Here is an 18,451-nt window from a genome sequence, read left to right as displayed (position 1 = left end):
GCGAGCTAACTTATATCCAGAACCTCAACATGAGCTATAAATCTTCTCAAAAATCACTGAGGCAAATGTAATGTTAGCATTCATTTCCAGGGGATACAATACAAGAGCAGTGATATGCTGCTGATGCTGTATTAGGTTTTGGACAGATCGCATTTGGAATACAGAGGAACCTCAATAATCCGAAGGACACGGGCAGGGAGTATTTTGTTTGGTTAATCGAATTCCAGATAATCGAATGCCAGATAATATTGTTTAGCCAAGCATCAGGACCTTGCAATCTTGCCTGATAATCCAATATTCGGATAATCGAATGCCGGATAATCGAATGCCAGATAATCGAGGTTCCTCTGTACTGGGAGTAGTTTTGGGTCCTTTAACTGAGAACAGATGTACTGGCCTTGAGAGGGGTCTAGAGAAGGTTTACAAGAATTATCTCGGGAATGAAGGCCCTGTCATATGAGTAGCTGTTGTCAGTTCTTGACGGAGTTTAGAAGGATAAGAGGGCTTCTCATCGAAACGTATAGAATATTGACAGGCCTGGATACAGAGCAAGTGGAGAAGATGTTTCCACTAGCAGGAGAGACTGGAAACCAAGGTCAGAGCCTCACAGAGAAAGGACGATCCTTTAGAACTGACATGAGGAGGAACCTTTTCAACCCAAAGTTGGCGAATCTGTGGAACTCATTGCTCCAGAAGGCTGTGGAGACCACGTCTTTGAGAGTCTTCAACACGGAGCAAGACAGGTTTTTAATTAGTAAGGTTTATAGGGAGAAGTCCGGAGAATGGGATTGAGCATCATTACCAGCCATGATCAAACGGCTAGTCAGACTCAGTGGGCTGACTGGCTTAATTCTCCTCCCATATCTTATGGAAGTTAGGATAACTTTGGCTAATTACATTCTCAAGACATTTCTAAACTTCTACCATACAACTATCTGAAAATACTTACTGTTCCTGAGAAAAGATTAATCACATAACTATAGAAAAGGACAAGCTTGGTTTTAGGCTGTTCATACACTGTGCACTCTTGAGCTATGAAAAAGAAACATAATAAAAGGTAAGATTTCCAATGAAAGGCCAAACTTCACCAAGGAATATTGTTAATTGCAACAATTTGTACTTAAGAACACATAGAGGTATCAAAGAAAGTGAACACCACAAGGCAAGATGCTTCCTCAGAGAGGAAAATTAATAAAATCAAATTGTGTAACAACTCAAGAAATGTACTAATTACTTTTGGACCCTAGCGTTATATGCTTAGATTTTTTGGCCAACTCTATGAAGTCAGGAAATAGGAAAGGAACTAGATTTTTTTTACAGAATTTTGTTCCGATGACAACGACGGAGCACCAAATCAAGAGGGCAGCTCACCACATTCAGACAGTATGAATTTTGAGGGGCATGAATTTCAGACCCTCAAAATTAATATTCATGTAATGGTCAACCCCATAAATTTAACCTTAAAAAATAGTCAAAAATTCGACTATTACTCGAGTACATATGGTAGATTTTTTCAAAGGTTTTTTTATTGCTTATCGGATGTTATCCTGTTTGGAGAAACTCAGCAGGTCTGACAATATCTGTGAAGAGAAAACAGTTAACAGTTTGAAAAAAATGAAGGGTAACTGGACTCAAAACATTAATGCTGTTTTCTGTTCATAGATTCTGCCAGATCTGTTGAGTTTCTCAAAACATTTCTGCTTCTGGTTGTTTCAGACCTAGCCTGGGATGACAACATCTCATAAGGAACAAAAAAAACCTTTGAAAAAATCTACCATATGTACTCAAGTAATAGTTGAATGTTTTGACTACTTTTTAAGGTTAAATTTATGGGGTTGATCATTACGTGAATACTAATTTTGAGGGGCTGAAATTCATGCCCATCAAAATTCATACTGTATTGTTAGCAGAAGCCTAACTGATCTCCAAACAAATAAAGAAACAAAACAATGAATTATAGTAATTCTGAAAACCCGGAACGGAATTCAACAGCCAGCGGACTGGAAGACTGTGAGCAGAGCAGAACAGCCAGCAGACTGGAAAGCTGAAGCCGGATGTGATGGCAGGCACACTGACTAATCTTTGTTATCTGTGAAGAACTAGGGTCGAGCTTTACACGAGATATATGGAAGATTCCAAGTTATTTGGCCAAAAATAGGAGGTCTACTTTTACATGAGATTGACTATTATTCGAGTACATTTGTCCCCCCCCCAGATCCGCGGGTATACATTCCAAGACCTACCACGGAAGCCTGAAACGGCAGATAGAAGTGACCCCATTTATTTAAATGAGAAACGTACCTTCCTGGCAGACCCCTGGTTCTTGGTTTCAGAAGATGTATAAAATCATGAGGGGCATAGATATTATATTCCCTATAATATGTTCGGGCCACAGTAAACCATAGGTAATTGAAATCGCAGATACTGGACCTGCAGATGTAGTGGGGCACCCTGTATATACAATACTTTTTAGAAACATCCACAATAAGCATAACCCTATCCACTATTTCAAAACAACCTTCAGCTTCAAAAATGATTTTTCTGTGCTTGCATCAGAGAAAAGGAAGAAAAACGTGAAAGTGAAAATACTAAGAATTTTTGGATTGGGGCATTCATATAGATTTCAACCTAAAGCAAAGAAAGCACATTAGCTGGGGAAATGGTGATGTGGTAACATCATTGGTCTCGTAATCCTGACATCAGATACTGTGGTGGAATTTAAATTAAATTAATAAATGCCAGAATTAAAAACTAAACTTAGCAATAGTGACCAAAGAAGAATCAATTACACAGAAAAATTATTTGACCCACTAATGTGCTTGGTTAGGGTCATGGAAACAGGCCCTTTGGTCCAAACTGCTCCATGCACCATGGTGCCCACTCAGCTAGTTTCAACTGCCCGCATTTGGTCCACATATCCCTCTAAACTCTTCCCATCCATGTACTATCCAAATTTTTTTAAAATGTTGCTATTCTGTCTGCCTCAACCACTTTCTCTGGCAGGGTAAAAACAATGACTGCAGATGCTGGAAACCAGATTCTGGATTAGTGGTGCTGGAAGAGCACAGCAGTTCAGGCAGCATCCGAGGACAGGCAAAATCACTTTCTCTGGCATCCCAGTTTATAAATGCATCCCTCTCTGCGTGAAGTTGTTGCCCCTCAGGTCTTTCTTAAATCTTTCCCCCTCACCTGAAACCCATGCTCTCTAGCTTTCAATTCCCCATCCCTGGGAAAAAGATGGTATGGATTCATCGTATTTATGCCCCTCATGATTTTATACATCTCATGAAAGTTACCAGTCACTTCTCTACGTTCCAAGGAGTAAAGTCTATCCTGGCCAATCTCTTCCTATGACTCAGGCCTACTAGTCCTGAAAAAATCCTCAAATTTTCTTTGCACTCTTTCCAGTTAGCTATGTCTTTCCTATAACAGAGTGACCAAAACTGTACACAGTACACCAAATGTGGCCTCACCAACAACTTATACAACTGGAACATAAAATCCCAACTCCTCTTCTCATTGCCTCAACCGATAAAGGCCAGCATGCTAAATTCCTTCTTTACCACTGTGTCTACCTATGACACTGCTTTCAAAGAACCATGTACTTGTACTACTAGATCCCTCTGTTCCACAACACTCCTCAGGACCTTATCATTTCTGTATAAGTCTTACCTTGGTGTGACGTGCCAAAGTGCAAGACCTCACACTTATCTGTATTGCATTTGCCCACTTCCCCATTTGATCAAATCCTTTTGTAATTTGACTACCACCTGATGACGGTCCGAAAGCTAGTGTGCTTCCAATTAAATTTGTTGGACTATAACCTGGTGTTGTGTGATTTTTAAACTTTGTAGACCCCAGTCCAACACCGGCATCTCCAGATCTGTAATTTCTGGTAACCTTCCTCGCTATCAATGATACTTCCTAATGCTGTATCATCTGCAAACTTACTAACCATGGATTATATATTGACATCCAGATCATTTACGTAAATAACAAATAACAAAGGTCCCAGCACCGACCCCTGTGGCACACCAATAGTCACAGGCCTCCAGTCCAAGAACTAACCATCACCCTTTGCTTTCTATCATCGAGCCAATTTTGAATCCAATTAGCTAGCTCTCTCTGGGTCCCATGCAACCAACCTTCATGACTAGCCAGCCATGCAGGAGCTTGTCAAAGGCCTCACTAAAGTCCATATAGACTATATTCACAACCCAACTGTCACCTATCTTCTTGGTTACCTCTTTGAAAAACTCAAAGATTTGTAAGGACATGACTTTCCGTGACTATCCGTAATCAAACCTTGACTATCCAAATGTTGGTTGATGCTGTTCCTTAGTATGCTCTCCAACAATTTGCCTACCACTGATTTAAGGCTCACAGGCTTGTAGTTCCCTGGCTTAATTTTGTTTAATAGTGGAACAACATTAGCCACGCTGCAGTCTTCTGGAATTTCACCAGTGACTAAACGATGAAGCAAAAATCTCTGCAATTTCTTCCCTTCCCTAATTCATTGTCATTCTTTCTTAGTTTGGCTGTCTTGACTCTGTATCCAATGACAATTTTTGACTGCCTTCTGAAATGACATAGTAAGCCGCTCAGCAATTGGAAATGGGAAACAAATGCTGCCTTAAACAGTAATGCCCACAACACATGAAATAATAAAAGAAACTAGCTGTTAGTACATTGGTATCAGTTTAATTGTAAGTTATAAGATCATAGCAAATATAAGCAGGAATAGACTGCTCCACTATTGGATGAGATCATGGTTGATCTGATTGTAGCCTTAATTTCACTTGTCTGCCTATCTCTCATCAAAATTCTTCTCAGTTTGAATTGGGAAACCTTGACAAGGTGGACATGGAATGGATGTTTAGTCTTGTAGATGAATACAGAACTGGAGGACCGGTTTTAAAATTTGGGGGTGCTCTTTAGATCACAGAACATAGGACATTACAATACAGTACAGGCCCTTTGGTCCCTGATGTTGCGCTGACCTGTGAAACCAATCTGAAATCCATCTAATCTACACTATTCCATTCTCATCCGTATGCCTATCCAATGACCATTTAAATGTCGTTAAAGTCTACTACTGTTGCGGGCAGGGTGTTCCACACCACTACTACTCTCTGAGTAAAGAAACTACTTCTGACATCTGTCGTACATCTATCGCCCCTCAATTTAAAGTGAAGTTCCCTCGTGTTAGCCATCACAATCTGACGAATAAGGCTCTCACTATCCACCCTATCTAACCCTCTGATTATCTGATATGTCTCAATTAAGTCACCTCTCACCCTTCTTCTCTCTAACAAAATAGCCTCAAATCCCTCAGCCTTTCCTCATAAGACCTTCCCTTCATACCAGGCAACATCCAAGTAAATCTCCTCTGCACCCTTTCCAAAGGTTTCACATTCTTCCTATAATGCGGTGACCAGAACTGTACGCAATACTCTAAGAGTGGCCACACCAGAGTTTTGTACAGCAGCAGCATGACCCCGTGGCTCCGAAACTCATTCCCTTTACTAATAAAAGCTAACACACCATATGCCTTCTAAATAACCCTATCAACCTGGGTGGCAACTTTCAGGGATCTATGTACATGGACACTGCGAACTCTCTGCTCATCTACGCTACCAGGAGTCTTACTATTAATCCAGTACTTTGCATTCCTGTTACCACTTCCAAAATGAATCACCCCACACTTTTCCACATTAAACTCCATTTGCCACCTCTCAGCTCAGCTCTGTAGCTTACCTATGTTCGTCTGTAACTTACAGGGACAGAGATGAATAATTTTTTTTTGTTCTCTCAAAAATGTGTGGGACAAAGTAAAACACTATGCTGACAGGTTCCCCTTGATCTACCCTGCTTCTTACTTCCTCAAAGCACTGAAATAAGTTTGCAAACTATGATTTCCCTTTCATAAAACCATGCCTGATTGTTCATAAGTTCATAAGATATAGGAACAAAGTTAGCCATTTAGCCCATCGAGGCTGCTCCACCATTCGATCGTGGCTGATATGTTCCTCACCCTCATTTTCCTGCCTTCTCCCATAACTCTTCAACTCATTAAGATTTTCTAAATGACTTGCCATCACCATTCTGTATATTACAGAAAGGATACTGGGGTAATGCAGGAGAATCAGCAAAGTGCTGATGTCACTGGATGAGTAATCCATGCACCCACAATACAGCTTGGGCATATCCACATGGCTGACAGAGAAATGTGAATTCAATAAATTTGGATTTAAAAGTCAGTCTAATAATGACCATGAAACCATTCTCAATTGTTGTAAAAACCCATCTGGTTCCCTAATATCCTAGGGGAAAGGCATCTGAAACTTGCCTGGGTGGGTGCAGCTCCAACAACAGTCAAGAAACCTGACACCATCCGAGACAAAGTAGCACACTCGATTGGCACTATATCCACAACCATCCACTTCTACCACCACCGACGCTCAGTAGCAACAGTGTGCACTATTTACAGGATGCACTGCAGAAACTCACCGAAGACCGCTAGTCAGAACCTTCTAAACCCACAACCACTTCCATCTAGAAAGACAAGGGCAGCAGATACATGGGAACACCACCACCTTCAAGTTCACCTCAAAGCCACTCATTACCCTGACTTATAAATATAAGTTCCTTCACTGTCATTGGGTCAAATTCCTGAAATTCCCTGCCTCATGGCATTGTGGGACAACCCACAGCTGGTGGACTGCAGCGATTCAAGAAGGCAGCTCAACACCACATTCTCAAGGGCAACAAGGAATGGGCCATAAATATTGGCCAGCCAGCGACACCCACATCCCACAAAAATGAATTTTTAAATAAAATCCTCACCTGGTCTAATCTACACATGGCTCCAGATCTACAGCAATGCGATGGAATTTTGACAACCTCTAAAATTTAAGCAAATCATTCAATAGTACCTAACAACCACAAAGTCTGACAAAAGGAATTTAACTTTGTGATCACCTGGACACCCTAGGTCCAACCATCACTATCCCCAGGTATGTCTTGTCCCATCAATTGTAAAAACCTACCAAAGGTGACAGCACAGCTGCATATACTTAGGAGCAAGTAGCCTTGGGAGTCCTCAACATTGATTGCAGACTTCATGAAGATTCATGAAACAGCTTTTTTTTTTATTCAATCTTGTGACGTGTGCATCACTGGCTGGGCCAGCACTTATTGCCTTTGACGTAAGACCATAAGACATAGGAGCAGAATTAGCCTATTCGGCCCATTAAGTCTGCTCCACGATTTAATCATGGCGAATATAATTCTCAACTCCTTTTTCCTGTCTTCCACCCGTAATGCTTGATCCTCTTATCAAAAATCTTTCAAAGAACTATGTTATCTTAAGTACACTCAATAATTTGGCCTCCACAACCCTCTGGAGCAATGAGTTCAACAGGTTCATCACCCTTTGGCTGAAGAAATTCCTCCTCATTTCAGTCCTAAAGGGTCGTCCCTTCACTCTGTGGCTGTTCCCTCAGGGCCTAGTCTCCCCTACTAATCTCAAATCCACTATTCAGGCCTTTAATTATTCTATAAGTTTCAATTAGATTCCCCCCCATCCCTCGAAACTCCGTCAAGTACATATCGAGAGTCCTCAACAACTCCTCAAGTGAGAAGCCCTTCTTCTCCTGGATCATCCTTTGGATCCCCTCCAAGAACAGCACATCATTCCTTAATTATGGAGCCCAAACTTCCCACAGTATTCCAAATGGGGTCTGACCAGAACCTAGTTCAGCCTCAATGCTACATCCTTGCTTTTGTATTCTAGCCCTCTTGAAATGTATACTAATATTACATTTGCCTTCCTAATTATCTACTGAACCTGCATGTTAACCTTAAGAGAATCATGTCCCTCTGTGCTTCAGATTTCCAAAACCTTTCCCCATTTAGACAATAGTCCACACCTCTATTCTTTCCATCAAGTACATTACCTCATACATTTTAATTTTGTATTCGAACCCTGCCTTTTCTTTGCCCACTTTGTTTAGAATTAGAATCCATACAAGTGTGAATGCAGGCCATTTGGCCCATCAAGTCCATATAAACCCTTTGAAGAGCATCCCATCCCTTACCCTATCTCTGTAACCCTGCATTTTCCAAGGACAATCCACCTAACCTACTCATCCCTGGATACTATGGGGCAATTTAGCATGGTCAATCCATCTAACCTGCACATCTTTGGACTGTAGGAGGAAACTGGAGCACCCAAAAGAAACCCATGCAGACATGAAAAGAATGTCTATGTGGAGTTTGCACACTCTCCTAACCTGTCCAAGTCCTTCTCCAGCCAACCCACTTTGTCAACACTATCTGTCCCTCTACCTATCTTTGTGTCATATGCAAACTTAGCAACAATGCCCTCAGCTCCTTCATCCAGCCTGGTGATGTATATTGTGAATAGTTGTAATCCCCTACTGAACTCCACTCATCACTGCTGCCATTCTGAGATCAACCCCTTTACCCCGAATCTCTGCCTTCTGCCAGTCAGTTAATCCTCTATTCACCCCAGTACCTTGCTCCTAACACCATGGGCGCTTAATTTATTTAACAGCAGCATTTGCGGCAGCTTGTCAAAAATCTTCTGGAAATCCAGATAGATCATGTCCACTGGCTCGAATTTGTTTAACTTGCTTTTCACCTCCTCAAAGAATTCTAACAGGTTGGTCAGGCCTGATTTCCCCTTGATGAAGCTGTACTGGTACTGCTCTACTTTACCTTGCACTTCCAAGGACTCCACAAAAAACCGTACCAACGACTGAGGTCAGGCTAACTGGCTAATAATTTCCTGTCTTCTGCTTCCCTCCCTTTTTAAACAAGGGTGTTACATTATCCATTTTCCAGTCCTCTGGCTCCGTCCCTATCTCCAGTAATTCCTGAAAGATCATCACCAATGCCTCCACAATCTCCTCCACTGTCTCCTTCAGAACTATGGGATGCAGTCCATCTGCTCCCAGTGATTTAACTGCCTTCAGACCTTTCAGTTTCCTCAACACTTTCTTCTTAGTGATGGCCACTCCACTTATCTCTGCCCCCTTGCTCTCTTGAAATTCTGATATACTGCTACTTCCACTGTAAAGACTAATGCAAAGTACCTATTCAGTTTCTCTATTTCTTTTTTCCCCCATTATTACTTCTCCATCTTAATTTTCCAGCAGTCCAAAGTCTATTCTTGCCTCTTTCTTACATTTTATATATGCAGAAAAACCATATGCAAACTCCTTTTCAATACTAGCTGTCTTATTCTCATATTTCATCTTCTCCCCGATATTGCTTTCTCAGTCGACTTCTGCTTGGTTTTGAAGGCCTCCCAATCCTCTGGTTTCCCTCTAATTTTCACCACATGGTATGCTTTTTATTTAGCTTTTATGTTGTCTCTGACTTTCCATGTCAGCCATGGTTGTCTTGTCCTCCGTTTAGTAAGCTGTTTCTTCCTTAGAATGAATTTCTGCTACCTCCCAAGCTACCCCCCAAAACCCCTGCCATTGCTACTCCACCACCTTCCGTGTCAGCTCCTCCCTCATGTCTTTACAGTTACCTTTACTCAATTGGAATACCATTACTTCCAATTCCAGTCAAAGCATGGACAAAGAAGTTGAATTCGTGGCGAAAGTGTCTATCCTTAACATCAAGGCTACATATGACCAAGTGTGATAACACGGAGCCCGAGTAAAACTGGAGTAAATGGAAATCAGGGGGAAATCTCTGCTTGTTGAATTAATACCTAGCACAAAGGAAGATAGTTGTGTTTTTTGGAGGTCAATCTTGTCAGCTCCAAGACATTTCAATAGGAGTTCCTCAGGGTAATGTCTCAGGCCCAATTATCTTCAGCTAATTCATCAAAGACCTTCCTCCATCGTAAGGTGAGAAGTGGGATGTTTGCTGATAATTGCAAGGTCCAGTATCATTTGCAATTCCTCAGATTCTGAAGGAATTTCTGTGCGATGATGACCTGGATAACATTCTAGCTTAGGCTGATAATTGGCAAGTAACAACTGTGACAAACTAGTGCCATACAAAGATCATCTTATACAAGAGTGAATCAAATAATCTCTTATTAATGTTTAAAGGTATTACCATCTCAGAATCCTTTACTATCAGCATTCTGGGGGTTACTATTAACCAGAAACTGAGCTGGACCAACTATGCAAATACTGTGGCCATTTACATAAGAGCAGGTCAGAAGCTAGGAATAAATCAGTGAGTAACACAACTCCTGACTCCTTAAAACTTGGATCATCATTTACAAGTCAAGAATGTGATGAAATATTCTCCAATTGCCTGATGAGTAATACTCCGACTCAGCAATTTCAGGAACAAAGTACCTCATTTGACAGGCACTCCATTGAATAACTTGAATATTCACTCCTTCCCTTACTAATATGCAGCGCCTACAAGATATGCATTAACGAATCATCAGGTTCTTTAAAACCTTCAGCACCTTTCAAAAATGCAACCTGAAACACCCAGACAAACAGGGCAGCACAAACATGAGAATACCACCACCTGCAAGTTTCCTTCCAAGCCATGCAACATCCCCCGAACTACGTTGCCATGACTTTACTATTCCTGGATCTGAATCCTGGAACTCCCAAACAGCATTACGGATATATTTATAACATATGGACTGCAAATATTCAAAAAGGCACTATTCATGACCCCTCAGATATCAAAGTAGTCCACGTCCAAATGCAGGTTTGGGCTGACAAGGTGCAAGTAATATGCATGTCACGCAAGGCAATGACCATCTCCAGTAAAAGAACCTCAACATCACCCCATGATATCACGCTTATTTATTTCAATTACTGCTGCCAATTAATCAATCTTTTACACATGCTGTATGCATTCACATTTAGAGCCTGTAATTCTATCTCGATGGCATGTTTACCAATCTGACCTTCTTTGCTCGCTCATTCTGATGTTTGTAAGCTCTATCCCTTCCTAGCTGAAAATGTGTTGCTGGAAAAGCGCAGCAGGTCAGGCAGCATCCAGGGAACAGGAGAATCGACGTTTCGGGCATAAGCCCTTCTTCAGGCTTATGCCCGAAACGTCGATTCTCCTGTTCCCTGGATGCTGCCTGACCTGCTGCGCTTTTCCAGCAACACATTTTCAGCTCTGATCTCCAGCATCTGCAGACCTCATTTTCTCCTATCCCTTCCTATCACATTCTGATTACCATTAGCCACATCACTACCTTGCATTTATCCCAGTATCATTCCAAGGCCCCACACATGAGTCAGCATCTTCACACAAAATGGTTCTGATACTATCAATAAGGATCCTAGTGGAGATAGATAAACCATTGATATGTTGCAAGTGACCAAAATTTTTAAATTGCAATTTTTTTTTAACCAACTAGAGACCAAAGATGTATTGACCAAAACAACAGATAACAAGATATGCCAAAAAAGGCATGGTCAGGATCAGCCTAAGAACACTGTTGCAGAAATATGTCCATGATGGATAGTCACTATACTGCATAGATTTAAATGAGGAATAGATTTTTCTGTTCATGTATGCAAAACAGCTGTGCCAACACAAGAAAAATAATTAAAGGCATGGGTCACAACTGGAACAAAACTAGATTGGAGTGAGAAAGATCCCAGCAGCATCAAAGCATCATAACATGATCGTCATCAATTTCATTGTCCCACAAGAAGCCAACAACATGTTATCTATATACAAAAGGTGAAAGTACTAATCCAGTAGTTTGCATACTACCCGATTCATCGAGTTCATTTTTGATTGGATCAAGAGTCTAATGAGCACTACAATTAAGACAAGCTTCCAAAAATAAAATCTGCAATCACAAATTTAATACATTTGATTAATTACCTACTACAGAGGAGGGAATGTCAGCATACGTAGTGTTAACAAATCTGGTCTTTGAAATGATGGTTGGAAGTGTGACAAGAGCAAACATTAACAGAAATATCACAAAATTCAACAAAACCAGAAAACGAAGAAAGGAAAAGTAAGATCGGATTCCAGTGCCAAATTTGCCTGCAAGACATAAAGAAAAATCAAATTAATTCAATATTCAAATGAGAGGAGACCTATTGAAACATATAAAATTACTTAGGGTGGATGCAGAGAGTTTATTTCCTCTTGTGGGGAGGTCCGAGGTCACCCATTTTAAGACAGAAATGAGGAGGAATTTCTTTCTCTCAGAGACTAATGAATTTGTAGAATTTTTTATTGCAGAGGATCGTCAAGGTTGGGTCATTAAGTATATTCAAAGCTGACACAGACATTCCTAATCAGTAAAGGATCATAGGGATTAAGTAGAAAAGTGGAGTTCAGAATTATCAGATCAGCCCATGATTTCAATGAAGGGAGCACTGGAGGAGCTAACTGGAGCAAGCTCAATGGGCCTAATGGGCTACTCTGCTCCTTCATCTACGGTCTAAAAACCAGCTAGGAATACAAAAACAGATGAAGGCCATTTTGAACCTATCCTGTCATTCTATTACATAGTGGGTGTTATTTACCTCAATTCAATTTACCTGCCTTGATTTCATATGCTTGGGGAATACATTCTCCTAACAAAAATCAATTGATCACAGTTTTAAATTTTCAACTGACCTAGCTTCAACAGCCAGGTATACAAGCTTATGAATTAAGCCTTTCAAGCCGGTTTCTTTAAAATTCAGGGTACATATGTGTAGCTGGCTGGACCAGCATTTATTACATGTTCCTAGTTGACCTTGAGAAGGTGATAACAAGCTACCTTCTTGAATTGCTGTAGTCAATGTGCTGTAGGGAGACCCACAAAGCCTTTAGGGCACCATTCAATACAATTATGGCTTATTTGTTGGCATTCCAAATTCCTTAATCCTATCTATCCCCAAAAACCTTCAATTCCCATATTTAACAAGAGCCACCTCTACATTTAAAATATTCAATGGCATTGCCTCCACCATTTTCTGAGAAAGAGAGTTTGAAAGTTGCGAAAGCCTCTGAAAGAAAAAAATGCTCATCTCCTTAAAAGAGCAACTGCTGATTTAAAATAATATCCCCAATATGTTCTCACCACAAGAGTAGACATCATTTCTCCATCCACTTTGTCAAGATCATTCAGAATCTTAGAAATATCAATAAAATAACACTTTGGTCTTCAAAACTATTCTTTTCTATTAAGACAACCTGCTGCAGATATCAATCTAGTAAAGCTTGTCTGAACTGCCTCCAAACCACTTACATCTTTCCTGAAATGAGACCAAACTGCATGCAGTATTCAAGATATAGTCTCACCAAGCTCACAGAAGCACAACATCCTTACTTTTATGTTCAAATCATCTCATGATAAAGGTTAGCATCCCATTAGTCTTCTTGATTACTCAGACTCAGATGTTTACAGCACAAACTGGGGCATTCAGCTCATCATTTCTGGCCGGTCAACAAAGAACTGATTATACTTATCCCATTTTCCAGATCTTGGCCCCTTGCACTGAAGGCTATGGTAACACAAGTGAATACCTAAATACTGTTTAAATATTACTAGACTTTCTGACTCAATCACTTTCAGGCAGTGTGTTCCAGATTCTTCCTACCCTCTGAGTGAAAAGAATTCTCAAGGGTCCCTGTCACTGAGTGCTAACCACTATGCCATATAAGGCACTGGTAAGGCCTCAACTGGAGTGCTCTGTACAGTTCTCGTCAGTACATTACAGGAAGGATGTTATTGCTCTGGAAGGAATGCATAGAAGATTTAATAGAATGTTGCCGGGGTTGGAGGATTTGAGCTATGGAGAGAGGTTGAATAGGCGAGGGCTGTTTTCCCTGGAGCGTCGGAGGCGGAGGGGTGACCTTATAGAGGTTTATAAAATCATGGGGGGCATGAATAGGATAAATAGACAAAGTCTTTTCCCTGGGGTGGGGGAGTCCAGAACTAGAGGGCATAGGTTTAGGGTGAGGAGGAAAGACATAAAAGAGACCTAAGGGGCAACATTTTACTCAAAGGGTGGTATGTGTATGGAATGAGCTGCCAGAGAAAGTGGTGGAGGCTGGTACAATTACATCATTTAAAAGGCATCTGGATGGGTATATGAATAGGAAGGGTTTGGAGGGATATGGACAGGTGCTGACAGGTGGAACTAGATTGGGTTGGGATATCTGGTCGGCATGGACGGGTTGGGCCGGAGGGTCTGTTTCCATACTGTACATCTCTATGATTCTAACTCTTCTTTGCCTTCTACTTTGTACGTTAAATATTTGGCCTCTGGTTATTAACCTCTCTACCAATGGAATAAATGCCTCCTTATCCAGTCTATCTCTGCCTCTCATAATCTTAAGTACCTCTTCCAGGTCCCCTGTCAAACTTTGCTACTCCAAGGAAAACAACCACAAACTATCCATTGCTTCCTCTCCATCCCACACAGCATCCTAGTGAATCTCCTTTGCACCCTCTCGAGCTACGTCACATCCTTCCTACAATGTGGTGACCAGAAATGCATACAGCACCACAGTTATAACTTAAACACTGTTTTGTACAGTTCCAGTATAACATCCTTGCTCTTGTATACTAGCCTCAGCTAATAAAGGATTGCATCCCAACTGCCTTTTTAATCACCTTGCCTACTTGCTCCATCTTCAGGGATCTGTGGATATGCACAAGGCTAGTCTGATCTTCAGTACTTCCCAGATTCCTCATGATTTTGAAAATATTTACCAAATCTTCCCTTGAACTTTTCTTTATAAAAAGAGATCATCAGCTTGTATCCTGGTAACTGAAATTCCTCACCCCTGGAAACCATTTGCTTAAATCTTTTCTGCAGTTGCTCTAAAGCGTTTGCATTCTAGCTGGAGTTCAGTGTCGAGAATTGGACACAGTATACCAATTAAAACCAAGTCACTGTTATGCAAAGGTTCTTATAAACTTGCTTGTATTTGTACTCCAGCCACTATTCTTAAAGTTCAGGATTTGATCTGCAGTTTTAATCACTTTCTCAATCTGCAGTGCCACCTTCAAACTAAACTAATTTGCATATATAAATTACATTGTACCTTTAGTATAAATAAGTATCTATTGTCCAGTGTTCCATAATAAATTTGATTACAACCTGACAATTAAATCCCAGCCACTCATGATCTGAAGTTCTCTTTCTCTTATTGGATAAACAAACTAGTCTTACATTTCACACCAAATTTTTTTTTAATAATTCAAATTAACAATTTTTTTTTAAGTGAGCTGTTAACATTTTATCATACAAACTGATGCAATTTAACTGTTTAACTGTTTAACTGAATGATAATTCGAACTTTCCCACCTTCTATGTCATGAATGTCTTTTTTCCAAAGGCACAGGCTGGATAAACGCTCCTTGACAGTTTGAACAAATCTTGCCTTTTTTCTAAACAGACGGCCTTGATCATATTTTGTTAACATGTAAGTTTGATAATCTGGACTAGCTCTAAAAAAAAAGCGAGAGAATAAAACTTTTAAATCAGACACACTTTAATGCTTGTAAAAAAAAACCCACCAAAACATTAAACATGCACTAATCATGAATTAATATTGCTTTTGTGTGCTCTGCTGAGATCTAAAATCCAAGAATCTTCTGACAGCTCGCCCCTTTGAAGCTATAACTTCTCTGTAAATGCTGTCAACACAACATATGCAAGTTGTAAGTTTGTTCGCTGAGCTGGTAGGTTTGTTCTCAAGACGTTTCATCACCATGCTCGGTAACATCACCAGTGAGCATCTGGTGAAGCGCTGGTGTTCTGTCCCGCTTTCTATTTGTGTTTCAGTCTGTTACAGTGGATGATATCATTTCCAGTTCTTTTTCTCAGAGGCTAGTAAATGGGGTCCAAATCAATGTGTTTAATGATGGTGTTCGAGTTTGAATGCCAGGCATCTAGGAATTCCCGTGCATGTCTCTGTTTAGCCTGTCCTAGGATGGATGTGTTATCCCAGTCGAAGATGTGTCCTTCTTCGTCTGTGTGTAAGGATACTAGTATAGCTGGCCCTGTCTTTTGGTGGCTAGTTGGTCTTCATGTACCCGGGTGGCTAGTTTCCTGCCTGTCTGACGGATATAGTATTTGTTGCAGTCTTTACAGGGTATTTTGTAAATGACATTCGTTTTTCTGGTTGTTGGTACAGGGTCCTTTAGGTTCATCAGGAGCTGTTTTACTGTGCTGATAGGTTTGTGGGCTACCATGATGTCAAGGGGTCAGAGTAGTCTGGTAGTCATCTCCGAGATGTCTTTGATGTATGGTAGTGTGGCTAGAGTCTCTGGGCATGTTGTGTCTTCTGGTTTGGATTTGTTGTTTAAGATTTGGTGGACTGTGTTCACCAGGTACCTGTTGTTCCTCTAATTTGTTCCGTTTCGTGGTGAGAAAGGTGACACCCACATTGCGGACCCAAAGCTTAGGTTGGAGCATGGGGAGGACTGATTGTTCGAGTCCCTGCATTATTGCTCCTGCTAAAAATCCTGCTATTGTTGATCCCATTGGTGAACCGTTGATCTGTTTGTAGGTCTTGTCCTTGAAGGTGAAGTGGGTAGTGAGGCACAGGTCTACTAGGAGAAAGTGAGGTCTGCAGATGCTGGAGATCAGAGCTGGAAATGTGTTGCTGGAACAGCACAGCAGGTCAGGCAGCATCCAGGGAACAGAAGAATCAACGTTTCGGGCATAAGCCCTTCTTCAGGATTGAGGAAAGTGTGTCCAGCAGGCTAAGATAAAAAGGTAGGGAGGAGGGACTTGGGGGAGGGGCGTTGGAAATGCGATAGGTGGAAAGAGGTAAAGGTGAGGGTGATAGGTCAGACTGGGGTGGGGGCGGAGAGGTCAGGAAGAAGATTGCAGGTTAGGAAGGCGGTGCTGAGTTCGATGGATTTGACTGAGACAAGGTGGGGGGGGAGGGGAAATGAGGAAACTGGTGAAATCCGAGTTCATCCCCTGTGGTTGGAGGGTTCCTAGGTCTACTAGCTTGAGGATGCTGTCCTTGCTGATGGAGTTGGTGCTGTCTGGTGTTTGTGTCCTTGGTTTGTCGAGTATGAGGTCAGTGTTTCTTTGGCCATTCCGATGTTAATTGATGTGAATAGAACCAGGAGGAGGAGACCATGACTTCGTCCTCTTCTATCCTGGTGTTTCTGATGATGTTCAGGAATTCTTGGGTGGGGTGGATGGAGTGGCTTGAGGCTTCTACTAGGTATTTCAGTTTAGGGTGAAGTTCCTTTGCTAGGCAGTATGTTGGTGTGCCAGGGAATGAGACTATGGATCTGAGGGGGGCCCCTGCGTTGTAAACCTTAGGTAATGGTATCACACACTTTAGTTTTCATCTCTAAAGGACATTAGTGACCCAGATAGGTTTTTCCAACAATTGACAATGGATTCATGGTCATCATTACACTCTTAATTCCAGATATTTATCGAATTCATACTTCAATATCAGCCACGGCAAGTTTAACAGACCTGTGATAATACCACTAGGCCATTGTCTCCCCTCCCCTTTGAACAGTACTTGGAGGCATGTGGCACAACTTCAAGGCTGAGAGTTATGTGGATAACACATTTTGAGAGGTAGTCACACCCCAGCTCAAGGGACTAAAGTAAAGAATTGAATGGGTGAATACCAGACAGTCCAGAAAGAATAGGCAGCGTAATGCAGTCACAGTCAAGCTTCTGGCACCACAAGGGGTCAACAGTGTCATAGAATTGTACACGGAAACAGACACTTCAGTTCAACTCATCCGTGCCAACCAGATATCCTAAATTAAACTAGTTCCAATTGCCAGCATTTGGGTCATATCCCTCCAATCCCTTCCTATTTATGTGTATATCCACATGCCTTTTAAATGTTGCAATTGTACCAGCCTCCACCATTTCCTCTGGCAGCTCATTCCATACAGCACCACCCTCTGTATGAAAAAGTTGCCCCTGAGGTCCCTTAAATATCTTTCCTTGCTCACCTTAAACGAAAGCCCTCTAGTCTTTTTCCCCTACCCTAAAGAAAAGGCCTTAGCTATTCACCCTATCCATGCCCCTCATGATTTTATAAACCTCTATATGGTCACCCCTCAGCCTCCAAAACTCAGGGGAAAATAGCCCCAGCCTAATCAGCCTCTCCCTATAAACCAGAACTCTCGAACTCCTGCAACATCCTCATAAATCTTCTTTTGAACCCTTTCAAGTTTCACAACATTCTTCCTATAGCAAGGCGACCAGAATTGCAGGCAGTATTCCAATTATGGCCTAACCAATATCCTGTACAGCAACAACAACATGACCTCCCAACTCCTATACTCCAAATAGTTCCAGAGATGTAGAGGAAAGGATAGCAAAAATGATTCTGGATAGGCGCAAGAGTAACAGGGTACTTGCTATGGGGGACTTCAACTTTCCAAATATTGACTGGAAATGCTATAGTTCGAGTACTTTAGATGAGTCAGTTCTTGTCCAATGTGTGCAGGAGAGTTTCCTGACAGGCC

The 18,451-nt window shown here is 41.3% G+C and overlaps 1 protein-coding gene across 1 annotated transcript in view; it reads right to left on the bottom strand.

The window, feature by feature from the left end:
- The window catches only part of tmc7 (transmembrane channel like 7), a 101,321-nt gene that overhangs the window by 62,446 nt on the left and 20,424 nt on the right, over positions 1-18,451 (bottom strand). The window contains exons 3-5 of the mRNA XM_043712160.2: positions 15,294-15,436; positions 11,860-12,027; positions 950-1,032 (exon numbers count right to left, since the gene is read on the bottom strand). Of these exons, the coding sequence (XP_043568095.1) occupies positions 950-1,032; positions 11,860-12,027; positions 15,294-15,436 (394 nt within the window). The remainder of the gene's footprint in view (positions 1-949; positions 1,033-11,859; positions 12,028-15,293; positions 15,437-18,451) is intronic.

This window comes from Chiloscyllium plagiosum, unplaced genomic scaffold (assembly GCF_037043375.1).
Source record: "Chiloscyllium plagiosum isolate Xiang-an unplaced genomic scaffold, Cpla_swu_hap1 HiC_scaffold_20, whole genome shotgun sequence".
NCBI lineage: Eukaryota > Metazoa > Chordata > Chondrichthyes > Orectolobiformes > Hemiscylliidae > Chiloscyllium > Chiloscyllium plagiosum.
The sequence above is the reverse complement of the archived record's forward strand: the minus strand, read 5'-3'. Positions and strand labels throughout refer to the sequence as shown.